General features: G+C 33.1%; 3 protein-coding genes and 1 pseudogene across 15 annotated transcripts; 3 read left to right on the forward strand and 1 right to left on the reverse strand.

Annotated features, from left to right (window-relative positions):
• The first annotated feature begins 972 nt into the window (after nt 1-972).
• On the forward strand, nt 973-3,432 carry LOC108827261 (tRNA-splicing endonuclease subunit Sen2-2). Of its 13 annotated transcripts, none has more exons than XR_008938475.1 (5): nt 1,049-1,108; nt 1,216-1,416; nt 1,512-2,249; nt 2,808-2,922; nt 3,258-3,432. XR_008938475.1 is itself a non-coding variant. In XM_056993803.1 (3 exons), exon 3 carries the CDS (start codon nt 1,521-1,523, stop codon nt 2,271-2,273), a length of 753 nt encoding a protein of 250 aa, XP_056849783.1. In that variant the 5' UTR covers nt 973-1,057; nt 1,380-1,405; nt 1,512-1,520; the 3' UTR covers nt 2,274-2,663. The 13 variants fall into 13 exon arrangements, 11 of the variants coding, with proteins under 11 accessions (XP_056849783.1, XP_056849775.1, XP_056849773.1 ...); XR_008938476.1 differs by having other exon boundaries at nt 2,808-2,917; XM_056993803.1 differs by lacking the exons at nt 2,808-2,922; nt 3,258-3,432 and having other exon boundaries at nt 973-1,057; nt 1,380-1,405; nt 1,512-2,663.
• On the forward strand, nt 2,903-4,594 carry LOC108827260 (interactor of constitutive active ROPs 3-like). Its single transcript, XM_018600632.2, has 4 exons — nt 2,903-2,922; nt 3,258-3,432; nt 3,778-4,227; nt 4,332-4,594. Exons 1-3 carry the CDS (start codon nt 2,903-2,905, stop codon nt 4,201-4,203), a joined length of 621 nt encoding a protein of 206 aa, XP_018456134.1. The 3' UTR covers nt 4,204-4,227; nt 4,332-4,594.
• A 579-nt stretch (nt 4,595-5,173) lies between these two features.
• On the forward strand, nt 5,174-7,269 carry LOC108824575 (interactor of constitutive active ROPs 3-like; annotated as a pseudogene).
• A 6,675-nt stretch (nt 7,270-13,944) lies between these two features.
• LOC108823985 (dof zinc finger protein DOF5.3) lies at nt 13,945-15,256 on the reverse strand. Its single transcript, XM_018597307.2, has 2 exons — nt 15,082-15,256; nt 13,945-14,985 (listed from the first exon to the last, which is right to left on the reverse strand). The coding sequence occupies exons 1-2, from the start codon at nt 15,235-15,237 to the stop codon at nt 14,230-14,232; spliced, it is 912 nt and encodes a 303-aa protein (XP_018452809.2). The 5' UTR covers nt 15,238-15,256; the 3' UTR covers nt 13,945-14,229.
• Nucleotides 15,257-20,232: the final 4,976 nt, after the last annotated feature.

Raw genomic sequence — 20,232 nt, forward strand, 5'->3', positions numbered from 1 at the left:
ACTTAAAATAGGGGTAAACACGTCATTTACTTGTACTGATCTTTTTTTTTTAGAAAATCAAATAAACCAGTTGTTTCGCCCGCACATGCGGGCTTAAAAATTTTACAATTATTTATTAATATAATCACTACTAATTAAAAAATTATAATGATAGATTATTTATGTTTTCTAACAAATTGTTATATATATTTCCATTTGAAAATTCTTCCTAATAATTTTTAAAACATTTCTATATAAATTTTATTCATTATTAAAAACTAAATCTTTAAAATTACTCAATGTTATCTTTTCAATTATATAGAATTAGAAAATTTACTTAATTAATATTTAGATATGTGTTTTATGTTTTAAAATTTTTCATTAAAACATATTTATAAGATAACAACACAGTATATATAGGAATTAAATTAATTAATATTTAGCTATGTGTTTTATGGTTGTTTTTGAACTTGTTCATTAAAAGATATTTATAAGATAACAACACAGTATAAGAATTATGTTTTTATTGAAAATATATTTTTAGATTTTGAATAATTTTTATCAGTATGAATTTTAATCAATTATCTAATCAAAATTTTTATAATTATTTATTAATACAATCACCACTGATTAAAAAAGTAATAATGATAGATTATTTATGTTTTTTAGCAAATTATTATATATATATATTTCCATTTGAAAATTCTTACTTATATTTTTTTTTAAAAATCTTTATAAATTGTATTGATTATTAAAAAATAAAACTTTAAAATCACTCAATGTTCTCTTTTCAATTATATAGAATTAAAAATTTTACTTAATTAATATGTAGCTATGTGTTTTATGTATTTATTTTTTTTAACTTTTTCATTAAAGATATTTATAAGATAACAACACATTAAATATAGATAACTTAATTAATATTTATCTATGTAGTTTATGTTTTGTTTTTTAAAACTTTTACATTAAAAGATATTTATAAGATAACAAATCAAATAAATTAACTTTAGTCTAAATCTCCTCCCCTTTCGACGAGATCGCAGAGGATTAACAAAAAATCAGTAACGATAATCATATTGTGAGTGAGAATCTTCGCGAAGTTTGGTGCATTTAGTTAATCTTCTATAAGGTTTGATTTTTGAATGTGTATTTCTTGTGAGCAATTTGATTTATTGGTGCACGGAAGCTGTTCGATAAAGTAACAAGTCTTTTTTTTTTTTTTGGAAAACTCTAAAGCTTAAGTATGTATAGGCAACGCTAAGATGAAATTTGCGGGTTTATGCTATGTAATATGAGATGCGATTGGTGTCTCTCTCTCTCTGCCGGTTCTAGATAGGTTGACCTTCTGACTCTGCATTTTTACTTTTATCTAACGCAAAAAGTTCTTGGCTTTGTTTCAGTTCAGCTCTAAATTTGGTTCTTACAAGTATATCAATTGTATGTCCCCATGATCCTAATGTCTAATAGTTGTTGCAGCTAATATTTTGAATTATTTATATATGTTTTATGTTCAAAAGGTTTCATTTGTGCAGCTTCATTCCATGGCACCCAGATGGAAATGGAAAGGTGCTGAAGCGAAGGCTCTTGCGGAACCCATTTCAAACTCAGTCTCTCAGCTCCAACTCTCTCTAGCCAAATCAGAGACATCAGGGTCCCTCTCGAGTTGCAACGTGCTTCTAGCGGTTGAGCCAGAGCAAGCTGAGCTACTAAACCGCTGTTGTTTTGGCACACTCGTCCTATCCCCTGAGAAAGTCAAGAAATGGATTCAGTTATCCTTTGAAGAAGCTTTGTACTTGCACTACAATCTCAAATGCATCAAAATCTATCTTCAAGGCCGTTGCTTGGAGAAGGAAGTCGACGCATGGATGTACATGAGATCAAAAAGACCAAACTTCCCGATATTTTTCAAAGCTTATTCACATTTACGGTCCAAGAACTGGGTCTTGAGGTCAGGGTTGCAGTACGGTGTGGATTTCGTGGCATACCGTCACCATCGATCTCTTGTCCACTCTGAATACTCTGTTTTAGTTCAGTCTGGTGACAGTAACCGGTTAAGAGTGTGGTCAGATGTCCATTGTGCTGTTCGGTTAAGCGGGAGCGTTGCGAAAACGTTATTGACTCTCCATGTTAGTGGTAAATCTTACAAAGAGGATTTTAATCTACCTTTGTGCTTGGATAACTACACAGTGGAAGAGCATACTATTTGTAGATGGAGCCCAGAACTCAGCCGCGAAGATGAAACCATTAATTCAAAACCAAATGCTACCACTGTGAGTAATTTGAAATCCCCTTGATGATCCTGTCCTGGTTAACTGAGTACTGGTTTTGATTTTCCACAACAATATCTTAAACAATGGTTTTCAATTATATTTGATAGTGAGATGCAACAACATGTCTCATTTCAAAATAATGAGTCAAGTCTCAACTGTTTTGTTGTCCATTGAATTCAAATACTAAGCACTAAGTTTTTGATGGTGTTCTAGAGCTATGGATAAGCAGGTTCATTTGAATAGAATAGTCTTAAGCAAAAAAAGAAGGTTCATTTGTTATAAAATCAGATGTTTGCCAAAGACACAATCCAACGAATCTCTATGCAAACATAAGACATTAGTGAGAAGTGCGAGAAAAGAGTTTGTTTCTTCTTTAAGATGTTCATTTGCTGGTAATGAATATGATTTCAGACGTAAAGAAATATTTGTATACACTTATCGTTTCTTTTCAATAACTACCATCATGCTTTCTTTGCCATTGGATTGTAATCTATGTATCAATCTTTCTGTATTGAATATTCATGAGCTGAGCTCTCTATACAATTGTTGGTGGGTCAGGCTATACATTGAAGAAGCAAAGAAGAGTATGGGAATATCTTTTGTATAAACCCAAAAGATATTCATTCTGTGCACTGGAGGGATAATATTACAGTATGCATACCCAAAAGGCAAGGTAAATCTTGATTTTTGATTTTCTATAGTTTCTTTGCATTTATGGCTGATTCTTTTCCCCTTTTGTTTTTTCCTTATGCGAGTTATATTCAACACTGAATCTTATAGGTTGCGTCCTTGTGGTCCTGATACTTATTGCTTCTGTTTAATCCATTAGATCACAATTTTTCTCTAGTCTCTCATTTTTGGAACAAGAAATCCATTCTAGCCAACAAATATGACCTTTAATTTGTTACTATTAGTAATTCTCTTGCACATGTGCTTGAATGTGAATATCCTCGTGATTTTCATTATGTCAATCTTGTTGTTTTTGATTTGGTATGTGTTTTGGGGCAGAAATGAATCTCCAGATGTTCTCAAGAAGCTGTCTCCTCATGCTACTCGACTAGTGAAATTAGAAGCGTTAGAGCCTGGCTCTTCTTCATCTCCTATCTCAGCTAATAACAGAACACCGAAGGACAAAAGTCCAAAAGTTCCAGACCGTAAATCTCCACTAAGTCCTGTCTCCGAGGTACGAGCCTCTCTTGTACTAAGCTTGTTTCAGATTCAATCTTTTATTATTTGTTGCTGCATGTATATTTAATAAATTGTCTTTTATTTGCATGATCCATGATAAGCCGTTCCATCATAACATCTTACTGAATTGACTTTGATTAGGAAAAATGTAGCATACATTAATTCATGTCTATGGGATTTAAAATAGGTAGAACATTTAATTTGTTGTTCAGAAAAAAAAAGAACATTAAATTTAGAATAGTTGAGAGAAGAAAATGTAACTAACTTCCACTGTATTGCATGTCTGTTTCTTTTATCTCCTTGGGATTTCCGTAACACTGCCATGTTTGTTTGCTAACAGAAGAAAAAGCCAAGCAGAATAACGGAGCTTGAGGAGCTAGTGCTTCAAGAGGGTCTGAAGAAGGCTCAAGGCACAGTGTCTAAGACATCAAAGAAACAAGCAAATCAAGAATCAGAAGAGTCCAGGAAACAGCTACAAGAAGTTTCAATGGAAGAGGCTGACAAGAGTAGGCAGAGAGCGGTTAGAGTCACTGAGCAACTAGATGCAACTCAAGCGTCAAACTCGGAAATGGAAACAGAACCCAGGAAGCTCAAAGTTCAATGGAGAAAACCTGCGGAAGCAGCTACCGCCATGCTCCCTACGGGAAACAACTATAATCAAACAAACTCTCCTTACTCTAAGGTGATCGATGATGAAGTGACAAAGAAGAAAACTGGAAATGTACTCAAAAAGATTGGTGTTTTCTGGAAGAAGCCTCAGAAATAGCTGGAGAATGACAATGATGATTAGGTAATCTGTTCTAAAGTTCATATATATTGTTAAGTGATGGTTTCTCTGTGAATTCTCTAAAGGAGCTGACTTTCTCTTTGCTCATCTTGTGTTCTACTTCTCAGGTACCATTGGTTTGGTGACTCTGGTATTGATGTGAATTAGTGGTTTGAGGACTTTTTTTTTGTCAAAGGAGTTTGAGGACTTTGTTCTGAAGAGAAATATACATGTTCGAAATATTTGAGTTGTGGTAATTTTATGTTAAGTATTCAGGAGCAAAACTGTTAATTCTGTCATTAAGGAATTAGTTGTTGCCTGTTAATATCATTAAGTCTGATTGGGCTGATTGTATCTCATTTCAAGATAATGAATCAACTGTTTTGTTGTCCACTGAATTTAAATATTAAGCACGAAGTTTTTGATGGTGTTCTAGAGCTATGGATAAGCAGGTTTATTTGAATAGAATAGTCTTAAGCAAAAAGCAGCAGTACATTTGTTATTAGATCAGATGTTTGCCAAAGACAATCCAACGAATCTCTATGCCAACATAAGACAATACTAAGAATTTCAGGAAAAGATTTTGTTTCTGTTTTAAGATGTTCATTTTCTGGTATTGGACATGATTATAGGCGTCAAGAAATATTCTTCTATGCTTATCCTTTCTTTGTAATGACTATCTGACACTGGATTGTAAATTGTAATATATGTCTCCATCTTTCTGCATTAAATATTCATGAGCTCTCTATACAATTGTTGGTGGCTCAGGCTAGATACATTGAAGAAGCAAAGAAGAGGCTGGGAGTATCTTTGGATAAATGAAAAGATATTCATTCTGTGCATTTGAGGAATAATATTACAGTATGCAGACCCAAAGGGCAAGGTAAATCTTGATTTTGACTTTCTATGTTTCTTTGCATTTATGGCTGATTCTTTTCCCTTTTTGTTGTTTCCTCAAGGGAGTTCAACATTGAATCTTAAAGGTTCCAATTCTTGCTGTCCTCAATGTTGCTTCTGTTTAATCAAATTCAATCACAATTTTTCTCTAGTCTCTTTTTTTCTGGAACAAGAAATCCATACTAGCCAACAAATATGACCTTTCGTGATCTGTTACTACTACTAATTCACTTGCACATGTGCTTGAATGTGGATATCCTCGTCATTTTCATTTTGTCAACCTTGTTGTTTTTGATTTGGTATGTGTGTTGGGGCAGAAATGGATCTCCAGATGTTCCTAAGAAGCTGTCACCTCGTGCTGATCGGCCACTGAAATTAGCAGCGCCAGAGCCTGACTCTTCTTCATCTCCTATCTCAGCTAATAACAGAACACCAAAGGACAAAAGTCCAAAATTTTCAGACCGTAAACTTCCACGAAGTCATGTCTACGAGGTATGAGCCTCTCTTGTACTAAGCTTGTTTCAGATTCAATCTTTTATTCTTTGTTGTTGCATTTAGATTTAATAAATTCTCTTTTATTTGCATGATCCAAGATAAGCCGTTCCATCATAACATGTTACTGAATTGACTTTGATTAGGAAAAATGTAGCATACATTAAATTTCGTGTCTATGGGATCTTAAATAGGTAGAAATTTAATTTAGAGTAGTAGTTGACAGATGCAAATGTAACTAATAACTTCCATTCTATTGTCTGTTTGTTTTATCTCTCTTTGGGATTGCTGTAACACTGCCATGTTTGTTTGCTAACAGAAGAAGAAGCCAAGCAGAATAACGGAGCACGAGGCGCTAGTCTCTCAGCTTCAAGAGGAGCTGACAGAGGACCTGACGAAGGCGAAACATCAAGTCACAGTGTCTGAGACATCAAAGAAGCAAACAAAGCAAGAAGCAGAAGAGTCCAGGAAACTGCTGCAAGAATTTTCCTTTAAGCTCCGGGAGACCAGGAACCAGGCCTTGGAGGAAGAAACCGATAAAACCTTTCATCGAAGTGTATCTGAGGAAGGTGATTTGGATTTCGCTGCTGTTGTTCAGGAGATCCGACAGCTAAAGCTTCAGATTGAGAAGGTGGCTTCTTCTGAAGCTGGTTATGTGAAACAAGCTGAGTTGCGTAACTCTGAGATTCACCTTTTGAGAGAAAACCTAATGGACACACTTTTCCTCGTCGAGAATTTTAGTAACCAACTTAAGGACTGTGAGGTAACAGACGCAGAAACGAAGGCTTTAGCCACCGAAACACTAAGGCAAATGGAGAATGCTAAAAAGGCAGTAGAAGAACTGAAGTCAGATGGCACAAAAGCAGTTGAGAGTTATAGGAAAATGGCGGTGGAGCTTGAACAGTCAAAAGCTAGGATGGTATGGCTTGGAGGTCTTGTGACTAAACTTCTGGTTAAACTTGGGGAATCAAATGAGATGAAGGAAGAAGTATCTTCCTTGAGATGTGAGGTAGAGCGACTGAGAGCGGCTCTCGAAGCCTCTGGTGAGAAAGACCAAGAGGGGAATGTAGAGGCTTCTTCTCGGTTAAGGATACAAGCTGAACTCCAGTCTGAATTAAAGACAGCTAAATCCAAGATAGTCAAGCTAAAGGCGATGTTGGTGGCTAAGAATACAGAGCTAAGGTTTATGTCAGAGGAGACAGATGCTGAAGCTGAACTGAATCAACTAAGGGAGGTAATCGAGAAGATTAAGGTGGATTTGATGGATAAAGAGACACAACTCCAAATCGTTTCAGATGAGAACGAGACACTGAAGTCAGATATCCACAAGAGGGAGACAGATGTACAAGACGCGCTCATGAAGCTAGAGATTGCAAAGGAAGAGGCTGACAAGAGTAGCAAGAGAGCGGTTAGTGTCACTGAGCAACTAGAGGCGACTCAAGAGTCATACTCAGAAATGAAAACAGAACTCATGAAGCTCAACGTTCAATCAAACATATGGAGAATAGCTGCGGAAGAAGCTACCACCATGCGCTCTGCTGGAAACAACAATAATCAAACAAACTCTCCTTGCTCTGAGGGTACTGATGATGAAGTGCAAAGAAAAAAACGGGGAATAAGCTTAAGAAGATTGGTGTTTAGTGGAAGAACTCGCAGAGACAGTGGCGACTAACATAATAGTATTTAGGTAATCTATTCTGAAGTTCATACTTCATATATATTTCTATAAGTGATGGTTTCTATGTGAAATCTCTAAAGGAACTGACTCTCTTTTTGCTCATCTTGGGTTCTGCTTCTCAGGTACCGTTGATTTGGAGTTGGATTATAAGAGCTGCTCCTCTGACTGGTTTTGATGTGAATTGATAGTTTGGGTCCCCTATGTTTTGAAGAAAAAAGCACATTTTGGAAACATTTGAGTTGTGGTAGTTTTATGTTAAGTAGTCAGGATCGAAACTGTTAATTCTCTTAAGGTGGAACTAGTTGTTCCTAACGTTGGGCGAAAAAATTGAACCAAGTCGAACCAAACCAACTGAAACCTATCCAAACCGAATCAAAGTATGTTATCAAATAGTTCGGTTTAAGATTTTCTCATTCCGAACCAACCGATCCAAACCGAGTTAAACCGAATCTATAACCAATATGATTTTGTTATTATATAAATTAGGCATACTAGCAACATACAACATACTAAAATCCTAAGATTAGAGTCATTGTTAATTTTATTAACGATGTTTTTTAATTTTTTATTTATTTTAGTCAATTTTGATTTGATCGTGTTCTTATAAAATTTTTGTGGTTCCTTAAGTTTTTTCTCTCAGTTTTATATTAAATTTAATTTACATTTATTTTTAAGAGGCATTATTAATGATGTTTTACAAAAATCTATTTAATGTAGTTAACTTGATTTAATTGTATTCTTCTAAATGTTTTGTGTTTTGTTAAGTTTTTTGTTTCGTTTTTGTATTAGGCTTTGTCAACATAATTTAGTTTTTCATAGTCACCAACATGATGATTTCATGACCATATATTTATGTTTTAAAAGAACTAAACTATGAAAACCCGATTGAACCAAACTGTAACACAAAGCACACCGAATACAAACCGAACTAAATATAAACCGAACAGAAACCAATCGAAACCAAACTATTTATGGTTTATTTTGGTTGGAAAAAATATAGAACCGAACCTAAACCTAACCGATAAAACAACTGAAGTGCCCACACTTGGTTCCCTTTAAAAACATCAAAGCCTCTTGTTCATTTTTGCAGAGTTGAAAGTATGACTGAGCCTAATGTAAGGCCTAGAAGTCGTATATTGGCCTCTTCAATGGGGATAACAATATCCAAAGGCCTTGTTACTAATGTCTTTTGTATTAATTAGAGAGGTATTGGGATTGGGCCCGAGAAGCCTAAGCCTAAAAATGAGATCTGAAGTTTTTTTTCTTTTTGTTCTAATCCCCACAATTGCTCTAAAGAAATTAATTTTTAAAATATAAAATATAATTTTATTTATAAATAAATAATTTATAATTCTTTGATAAATTCTATTTTGTAATTTTAAAAATATAAATATCGTAATATTAATTCTTTAAATTTTAGAAGTTATGCTCTGCCCATGATTCTAAAAATAGCATCCAACAGAACCAAAGAACGAGAAGACAGATGAAATATGAAAGTAGTTAGATCGAGATGTTAGGTGTGGGCACAGTTCTACCTAAACCCGAACACATACTTGTGTCAGTTATTGACTGGATCTTCTCTGATAGCTGAAATAAATCATCTTAAACACCTATATTTTGTTTTACTTATTCGATAATTAAACTCCAATAAGTAATAATCTATACTATTAAAAGTTCGCTTTTGAAGCTCCAGAGAGCGTCCACATCAGCGACATAAACTTCTCAAGAAAGATGCCACATGTAACTATTATTTTTTTTAAAAAAGAATATAATATAAGAAATATTACATTAAAATGTCCATAATGTATTATTACCATTTTATATTTAAAAGTTGAATAAATAAATTTGAAAATTAGAATAAAAATATATACAATATAAGAAATGGTAGTATTACATTTTTTTACATTTAGTTTACATTTTTATTATTTTCAAAAAAACTAAATGTAATATTTCCCGAAAGATGTCACCTGAAATTATTAAAAATAATAATAAGTAAATATGAAATATAAAGAAAATGAATAATAATTAAATATAAAATATAAAAAATATAAATATTACATAAACATCTATCGTAATATTAGAATTTGATATAAAAGAAATAAAATTAGAATAAGTACATATACAAGATAAAAAATAAATAAATAAATAAATTTTCAATATAAAAAATAAAAAAACTACATCAAACATATATCTGACAATATGTAGTAAGATAAATAATAATTAATATGAGATATAAGAGTAGACATATTACATTAACCATCTATCAAAATATTAAAATTTGAAATAAAAGCAAAACAACTAGAATAAGTAAATATACAATTTAAGAAAAAGTAAAAATAAGTAAATATACAATATAAAAAATGTAAAAACTACATTACACACCTATCTAAAAAAATTTAAGGTTTTATATTTTATTATTTCCAAATATTTTTATAAGTAAATATACATGTAATAAAAATAAGCATATAATAAACTTCTATACTATTAAAAGTTCGCTTTTGAGGCTCCAAAGAGCGTCCACATCAACGACATAAACTTCTCCAGAAAGATGTCACATTGTCACATATCACTATTATTTAAAAAAAAGAATATAATATAAGAAATATTAAATTAAAATGTCCATAATATATTATTACCATTTTATATTTAAAAGTTGAATAAATAAATTCGAAAATTAGAATAAAATATATACCATATATAAGAAATGGTTGTATTACATTTTTTTACATTTAATTTACATTTTTATTATTTCCAAAAAAAAAGTAAATGTAATATTTCTCAAAAGATGCCACCTGAAATTATTATAAAATAATAATAAGTAAATATGAAATATAAAGAAAATGAATAATAATTAAATGTAAAATATAAGAAATATAAATATTACATAAACATCTATTGTAATATTAAAATTTGATATAAAAGAAATAAAATTAGAATAAGTACATATACAAGATAAAAATAAAAAAATAAGTAAATTTTCAATATAAGAAATAAAAAAATACATCAAACATATAGCTGAAAATATGTAGTAAAATAAATAATAATTAATATGAAATATAAGAAATTGACATATTACATTAACCATCTATCATAATATTAAAATTTGATATAAAAGCAAAACAACTAGAATAAATAAATATACAATTTAAGAAAAAGTAAAAGTAAGTAAATATACAATATAAAAATGTAAAAACTGCATTATACACCTATCTTAAAAAATTTTACGGTTTTACATTTTATTATTTCCAAATATTTTTTTAAGTAAATATACAATGTAATAAAAATAAGCATACAATATAAGCAAGAAAATTAGAATAAGTAAATATACAATATAAGAAAAATAAAAAATAAGTAAATTAATTTACAATTAAGAAACAGAAATATTACATTAAACATCTATCGTAAATATAATATTACGATTTGATATAAAATGCCAAACAATTAGAATAAGTAAATACACAATATAAGAAAAATAAATAATAATTAATAAACTATATAAAAATGGAAAAACTACATTAAAATCTATCTGAAAATGTATAGTTGTACACTTTTATTATTTCCAAATATTTATATAAGTAAATAAACATTATAACAAAAACAAGCATACAATATAAGAAATATAAATACTACATTAAACATATATCATAATATTATCATTTGATATAAGAGTAAGAAAATTAGAATAAGTAAATATACAATAAGAAAAAATAAACAATAAGTAAATATACAAAATTAAAAATTTACATTAAACTTCTATCGTAAAGAGAAATAGAAATATTACATAAAATATAGTAAAAGTCTCTTCTATACAAAAAAATATGTTTGGATAAGTTCACATTTGTGTTACAAAAAAAGTGTTACAAAAAAAAGATAAGTTCACATGCAAATAGTGAAGAATCAAATTACATGAAATATTTCTCATATGGCTTCATCACTCATAGTTTCTTCATCTCTAGGCATAAGTGTCTTGCACATTCTTCAGAAAAATGTAAATATGCAAAAAAAAAAAACTACTCATCATTCAATTTAGCATTTATAGCGTTTGCAAAGGAAATATAGAGTAGAAACTGCATTTTGAAAATAAAAATATATTGTTTCTAAACCAGTAAGATGGAGAGAATGACTAGTGTAAATTATGGATTTTTTACCATGCACTTGACTGTTTTAGTCTTCTCTTTTCAGTTCATCACACAAATGAGCAAGAATCATTCTTTTCTAAGAACAAAAAGAAAAGAAAACATAACGAGTTACAATTTTCTGGAATGATGGTAAGTATTATTGAACAATAACTAAGAAACCAAGTCCACATATATCATAAGCAAACACACCAGTCATAAACATACAGAAGCAATGGTAAGACAAAACCAAATATTTCATCATAAAAAATTGCAACACAAGGAGTGAGGGACACAACTATCTATCATAAACAAACACACCATCCATAAACACAGTCGCGATTAATATTACAATTTAAAGAGTATACCATATTGATCTTTAAGATGTACATAGAACAAGATCTTGAAAGCAACAAATAGTGGTGTTACCAAAACATAATGAAAAGGACACCACTGCCACAAACCAGAATATTAAAAGTTACAAAATAACATGATGCTAACAAAGAACAAAGGTGATAATCACAAAAGATTTCATAGATGGAGCACACAGTGAAATCTACCACGAAAAATCACAGCACGAAACTGCTACAAGAGTATAAATATAAAAATGCAAAAAAACAAAGCCAAATGATGATGAAAACTTCTATTTTAGACATCATTAAACACACAAGGATCAAATTTTTATAGTTGTACATCAACTGATTCATATAATTATCATATCTTTCGCTATACAAAAGAGAAGTCAATGCATCAATTACGGAAAAAAGAAAGAAACTGATCACCATGATTGAAAAAGAACATGAACAAGCTTGAGAGTGAGAAGAAGAGTGAAGGAGAAGAGCAAACTATGCGCTGAAACCGATTCTCTACACCAATATTTCCTTACTCTTAAGTCTATAATTCAATCAGAGAGACCCTTTTTGACACATCTCCCAATTCAAAATTTGATTGTATGAAATCGGTGATTTTTCGCGGAAAATTTCAAGAAGCAAACACATAAGAGAAGAGAAAATGATTGTTATAAAAAATGGGTTTTCAAGTTATCGACAGAGGGTGACTTTCCATGACAAATGCAAATGATGGCAAGCTTAGTTTATGATAATATTATTTTACTTTTTGCATGTGATTGTGTATAAAAGTGAAAAACAAATTCGAAAAACTAAATTAGATTTATATTAAGGATACAACTATTAGTTATATGTTTCTTTGTTAAAAATAATCGAAGTGACATAATGTTAGAAACTAAATTAGAACAAATTTTAAAAACATGATTCTATTTTTGATTTGTAAAATAATAGACAAATTTGACGTGATAAAAATATAAAACTAATTTACGGGCATGATTCGTTTCCGTCAGCGTGGAGATGAGATTAGAATCTGGTTTATGTTTTTGATTATTGACACTTGATTTGGTTAGGTTAATGTGGATAGGAGATTGGGATCCGTTTTATGTTTTTGGTTTTTAATTGACATTTGATTTGGTTAATTTGAAAGCCAATTTTCAAAAACAAAAACAAAATGATAGGAAAAAATATTTTTAGTCAAAAGAAAAAACATGTATTATATCAAATGTTTTGATTATATAATATAAAGTTCCGTTGGAAAATATTTAGATCCCGTAAAAAAATAGAAATAAGAGTTCAAATATATACAAAACTTTCAAAGGTTAAACTATCACAAAAAAATACAAACAAAAAAATTCAACTATCACAAAAATGTTTACACAATGTAAAATAAAATAATTTCAAACTCAAAAAATATTCAAATTCTTTAATATGCATACTATAAATATAAAATATTCATAAATTCACAAAAATATATAGTTCAAAATATAACATCCAACGAAATAATTGTATACAAAATATTTAAAAAATCAAAATTGTCCCGGGCGTAGCCCGGGTTAATCCCTAGTCACTAATTTAAAATGTATCTATTATGTACAGAATAAAGTATGGATGGGTTTCTATTTATATATAAACACGTGTTTCCGTGTGTAAAGCAACTATACCAACTAACAAAGATATTTCTATTCGTTTAAAACATTCTCTTAGCTCTTAAGTGTACATTAGCCAATGTAATCGAAATTAGGTTAGGAGATCTTTCATTAGTCATCATTAACTGGTCTTACATTCTCAGCTCCCAAAAATATCAATGAAAACTATTTAACGCGCAGCTTCATCGGCACATAATTTAGACTTTCAGTTTTAATTTCTCTTTACCAGAATTTTCGTCTTAAAATCATTTGATACAGAAGTGATATATCTTAGTATTAAATTAGCAACCAGTCCACATTATATCACTATATATAGCAATATTACTAAAATGGATCATTAATCACTAAATCAATTAAGTAGGTCGACAAAAAGAAAAATATAAGTAGAACATCAACGTCACTGAACGCGCCATTAAGAAGCCACTAGAGAGAAATACTAATTAGGGTTCAGTTAGAGAAATTCAAGTTAAACACAGAAATCCATTATCTGGCAAATTATTCATTTTCCTTGATATCTCCATTAGTTATTTATTCCACAAGTTATATATATGAACTTCGCAAACAAATTATCTTAGAAAAAAATTAAACAAAGGAAATGTCACATTAAAAACATAATGAAACGATGAACATAAAAAAGAAAGAAACTCAACAGCAACCCCCCCCCCCCCCCAACCCATATTGTAAGTTTTTTTTTTTTTTGAAAAAAACCCATATTGTAAGTTTGCCCTAATATATCTATATTTCATTAACCATTTCATAACTTAGGTAGCCTCCACCTTTCTCCCAGTAAATTAAATTATGAAAACGCTAATTAAACTAAAACCCATATAAACTGGAGCTTTTAATTTGAACTACATTAAAGCACCAGAGTTTATATAGTTCATATTGGTCCAAATCTCTCTCCCTGAATCAATCTGATCTGCATGACCACCACCTCCTCCTCCTCCCATGTTCATCATTCCAAAGCTCTCTCCATTCATCTGCCATGGAAACCCCCATAAGACCTTGTTTGGATCACTCATAGCCATATCCAAACCGCTGCTCCCGTTTCCAAACGCATAACCAGCGTTCTCAATTTTCTGGCTTGTTCCAAACACACTCTCCATGTCAGTCTGATGAGAGTTAGAGTTACCGAATGCTGAAGGAAACCCTAGATGTGAAGAATTCCCCTGAGGTCGCTTGTTCAGCAGGGCAAAGGCTAAGCTGAGATCAGTGTGTTCATTGTTACCAAACCCACCGAAACTCGCCGCCGAGAAGGCTGGTTCTGGTGTGGTTCTGAGGCTTCTTGTCGCCGAAGATGTGGACCGTTTGTTTTTGCGGCAGCCGCCTCCTACGGGAATGTTCCTTAGTGTTCCACCTTTGGTCCAATATCTCCGGCATGATTTGCAAAAGTAGCGAGGCTGAGAGAGGCTGTAGTTGTTGTAGTAGCAGAACTTTGTGTTTGTTGAGTCGCAGCGTGGACATCTCAGGGCTAGCTCCGGTGGCTGTGGCTTCGCTGTCCCAGTCTCCGGAGAGGATTTTTTCTGATTGACATCCAGTTCTGTTGGGTTTGATGGACATGATACTCCCATGGCATCTCGAGCTTTGATGTAATTCCCGAAAACATCCTTTTAAGAGAAAGAAAATGAATCAAGATTTTAATTTAAATTAGAAAAAAACAATCAAGAAGTTGAAAATGTGGATCTTTGTACTGGAATTTTTACCTGGTGTTGTAACAAATGATCCATAAAGAGCTGAATCTGAGAATCTCCTTGAAGATTATTAGATCGAATTGAGAATTTGTATGAGGAGATGGAGATTTTTTTCTTATATGAGTAGAATATTAAAGTGAAAGAGAAGGAAAAGCCAAGCATATGCATATATACACGAGAATAAGGGAGGAGAGAGACACACAATTGTCGTGGCCTCGATCATATATTATTTGTTTAATATAATGTTTTGAAATTTAATATTGATATTGATAAACAATGGTATGAAAGAATAATGTGAACCAATTCGGAACGTGACTTGGAGACCATAAAGCCGCCGTTTGTGATTTATATAATCATGTATACATAACTCGTATCTTACTGTCCAACGAAGTGGTTTGGACCTCACTAAACACAAAAAAAATCTCAAACTACATGTTATACTTATAACACTGTTCATATGATTTTCATTTTTATGCTGCTGTTTTATTTTTTCTTTTCTTTTTATATTCTTGTATACAGTATAACAAGAGATGATAAATTAAAAACTTGAGGAAAGTCAAAAATAAATTCTTACGCTTTTTAATTATCTCTTCAACTTGTGTTTTGAGTTCTCGTCAAGTTACTCCACGATAGTGGATTGGTCAAATTCTTTTAGCGGTCAAATATATATGATAATGATGATGAGTTGCAATCGTTATTAATAATGTGAAATCGATCCTACTATTTGATTTAGGATGAACAAAGACCGTACGATGATGGATGAAAGATGATGTTCTACGTCGGCCACAGCGATTTAACATCCTTACTGCTGGGGCGCTGGACCCCTTCGGGGGATATTTGGGAAAGTGGCTGCCCAGACACCAGAGATATAAAAAAAAAAAAAAAAAAAAAAAAAAAAAAAAATGTTCTACGTCGGATTCCCACGCACACTCATCATCTTTGAATTGTAATTTATATTTTATGTCTCATATGGTCCGTTGAGTTGTCACCACCAGGGACCCCCACTACAAGAAAACACGCTGAATTCCGACGGAGGTTCCGACGGACCAAAATGTCGTCGGACAAATTTGACGATTTTCCGACCAATTTCCGACGAAAGCCAAAAATATGAGGTCGTCGGAATTTCGTCGGTATATTCCGACGGAATTCTGACGAACCAGGGTTCGTCGGTATATACCGACGACTATCCGACGATATTCCGATCAACAAATATATCCGTTGCGGTCGTCGGTATTCCGTCGGAATATACCGACGGAATTCTGACGAACTGTTGTTCGTCGGTATATACCGACGACTATCCGACGATATTTCGATCAACAAATATAACCGTTGCGGTCGTCGGTATTCCGTCAGAAAATACCGACGAATTTCTGACGGACTATGTGACCGTTGCCGACAAATCCATATGACCGTTTTATAGCCGTTTGAAATTTGTAAATACCGACGGAATTCCGACGCACTACTTTATGTCCGTCGGAATTCCGTCAGAAAGTCGTCGGAAAGCCGTAACCAATTTTCTATAAATTCAACCCCTCCTCATTTCAACTCTTCACTCCTCATTCTCTCTTCATTCTCTTTGATCATAACAATTCCGTAAAAATCATGTCTTCAGGAGGTTATTATCGTTCATGGATGGATAAACCTCATTTGGATCCCAACACCAAATTGCTTACGGAAGAATACGTTCAAGGGATTAAAGAATTCATGAGGCTTGTTCAACAACAACCAGATGCAAAAAATGGTATGTTAAGATGTCCCTGCTCTAGTTGCAATAATAATAAAGTTATAGAAGAATTTAATGTTTGGACTCATTTGTATATGAAAGGGTTTTCACGTAATTATAAAGTTTGGTATCTTCATGGGGAAACTGGTTATGAATATGGTAGTACTAGCGAACCTCAGCCTATTAGTGAATTTCAGCCGGATATTAGGTTAGAAGAATCTAGAACGGATATAGATTATGGTGTAGGTACTGAGCAGATGGTACATGATCATTATAGAGGGGAAGAACCAAATCCCGAATCTAGGAGATTTTTTGACATGTTGGATGCAGGAAAACAACCTTTGTATCAAAATTGTAGAGATGGTCATTCAGCCTTATCATCTGCAACTAGATTAATGGGTATTAAGACAGACTATAATTTGGCTGAAGAATGTATGGATGCGATTACTGATTTTGTCAAAGGCATTCTACCTGAGGATAATGTTGCACCGGGTTCATACTACGAAGTTCAGAAACTGGTTGCCGGTCTTCAACTACCGTACGAAGTGATAGATGTATGTATTGACAACTGCATGATCTACTGGAGAGCGGATGAGACACGGAATGAATGCAAATTTTGTGGGAAACCTCGTTTCCAGGAGACGAGGGGAAGAGTTCCGATCCCGTTCAAAAGAATGTGGTATTTGCCATTGACGGAAAGATTGAAGAGGTTGTATCAGTGTGAGCGCACAGCAAAAGCAATGAGATGGCATGCAGAGCATTCCACAAATGGTGAGATTAGACATCCTTCAGATGCGAAGGCTTGGAAACATTTCCAGTCAATATATCAAGAATTTGCAGAAGAGAGAAGAAATGTTTATCTTGGATTATCTACTGATGGTTTCAGCCCATTTGGAAAGCATGGAAGACAGTATTCTCTTTGGCCAGTTATTGTGACACCGTACAACCTACCGCCGAGCTTGTGCATGCGACGAGAGTTTTTGTTCCTCTCAATTCTCGTCCCCGGGCCAGAGCATCCTAAAAGATCACTAGATGTGTTTCTTCAACCACTGATATATGAGTTGCAACAACTATGGGCGCATGGTTTTGAGACATACGATGTTTCGTGCAAAGAAAACTTTCATATGCGGGCAGTACTTATGTGGACAATAAGTGACTTTCCAGCATATGGTATGTTATCTGGATGGACAACACATGGGAGACTATCATGTCCATATTGTCAAGATGACACAGCTGCTTTCCAACTAAAGAACGGAAGGAAAACGTGTTGGTTTGACTGTCACAGGCGATTTCTACCACCTGATCATCCATACCGCAGGAGTAGGAATGCATTTACGAAGAACAAGCAGGTGTTTGATGGTCCACCTGTGGAAGTTAGTGGGGAAGATTTGTTGAAGCAGTTTAGGTATTTTGATGCAGAAAGGACGCCAGATGTAGGTGGACATGAAAACATTCGAGTCAGTGCGGTTGGAGAGCTACATAACTGGCACAAAAAGAGTATTTTCTGGGATCTGCCATATTGGGAAAGTCATCTATTGCGGCATAATTTAGATGTCATGCATATTGAGAAGAACTTCTTCGACAATCTGATGAACACAGTCTTTAACATCCAAGGTAAAACGAAGGATAACTTGAAGTCAAGGTTGGATTTAGTCGATATTTGTGATCGTCCTGAACTTCATGTGGATGAGAATGGTACGGCCCCTTTTCCCATTTATCGTCTAGATGGTGCTAGAAAAGAAGAGTTCTTTGATTGGATTACAGATAAAGTGAAATTTCCTGACGGATATGCATCAAATTTGGAGAATTGCGTTGATAGAAGCGAAGGAAAGTTTACTGGCTTGAAGAGTCATGATTGTCATGTAATTATGCAGCGCCTCCTTCCGTTTGCTTTTTCAGCATTATTGCCACGTAATGTTCATGAAGCAATTGCAGGTATCTTATATTTTTACAATTTAATTTATTTTTATATTTAACAATTATGCTTATATAAACTATTACTTATGAAAATTATGTCTTTTATCTATGTAGGGATAAGTGTTTTCTTCCGCGATTTATGCAGTAGAGTAGTGACTGAAGAGGGTATTAATAATTTGAAGACAAACGCACCAGTCAGCATGTGCAACCTCGAGAAGATATTTCCTCCATCATTCTTTGATGTTATGGAACATCTTGTTATTCATCTCGCAAGAGAATTGGAACTTGGTGGTCCTGTGCAGTACAGATGGATGTATATTTTTGAGCGTTATATGCATCATCTGAAGAAAATGGTCAAAAATTTAAGCCGGGTGGAAGGATCTATAGTGGCACAGGTGATCAATGAAGAAACTGCAATCTTTGCTGAAAATTATTTTCCACCAGAAGTGCATACAAAACATCGAAGACCTTCTCGGCACAATGACAGAGGAGAGAGAGCAACATATCATGTTACTGTCCCAAGCATGTTCAAGGAAATAGGACGACTTAGTGGAACATTCACGAAGCGGAGACTTACGGACACTGAGCACGCTCATTTGCAAACATATTTGCTCACCAACTGTGAAGATGTTCTACAATATGAGAGGTAAAAATATTTATTCATTTACATTGTTTTTTTTTAATATTCAATAAATTTATTTCATATTGATATAATATTTTTGTATATAGTGTATATATGGCGGAGTTGCGTATGACTCACAGGCATGCAACAGAACTTGAGCTTCAACAACTTAGAGATAATGGATTTGCTGTGTGGCTTCGTAGTTATGTGAGTCATATAAACAAATGAGTAGTTTAATTTTAATATAAACAAATTAACTTTTCACTCATATATGTTTTTAATTTATAGGTGAATGATGGTTTGGCCAGAGGTTTTGTGTTCGATGATTGGATACGCGAATTTGTGCAGGGACCAAACTATGTGGTCAAATCATATCCAAAATTCTGTACGCGAGGATATGCATTCACAAAGAAAGGTCATTCTAAGACAACATATGATGCTGGTGTTTCATCTTCTTCCGGTGACGATGTCTACTACGGCAACATAAAAGAAATATTAGAAATCCAATTTCCTGGAATGGTTGGATTGCGTTGTGTAGTATTCTATTGTGATTGGTATGACACCACCCCAGATAGAGGAGTGAAGATTGATGCGTTTGGTGTTATATCGGTTCATTCGCGGCGGAAACTTCAATATTATGATCCCTTCATTCTTGGTTCGCAAGCTGATCAGGTATGTCAATATATTCATAATTTTTTACCAATATCATTAATTAATGTTATATATTCTACTAATACTTGTAAAATTGATATGTATAGGTGTGCTACATCAGTTACCCTCGGGTGACGTACAGAGACGATCCATGGGTCACAGTAACGCAAATCAACCCAAGAGGACGATTGAATGGAAGTTCTGATGATGATGAACCATTGCAACCAGAGTCTACCAGCAACGCCCAGGC

Source organism: Raphanus sativus, chromosome 9 (assembly GCF_000801105.2).
Source record: "Raphanus sativus cultivar WK10039 chromosome 9, ASM80110v3, whole genome shotgun sequence".
In the NCBI taxonomy this organism is placed as follows: Eukaryota; Viridiplantae; Streptophyta; class Magnoliopsida; order Brassicales; family Brassicaceae; genus Raphanus; species Raphanus sativus.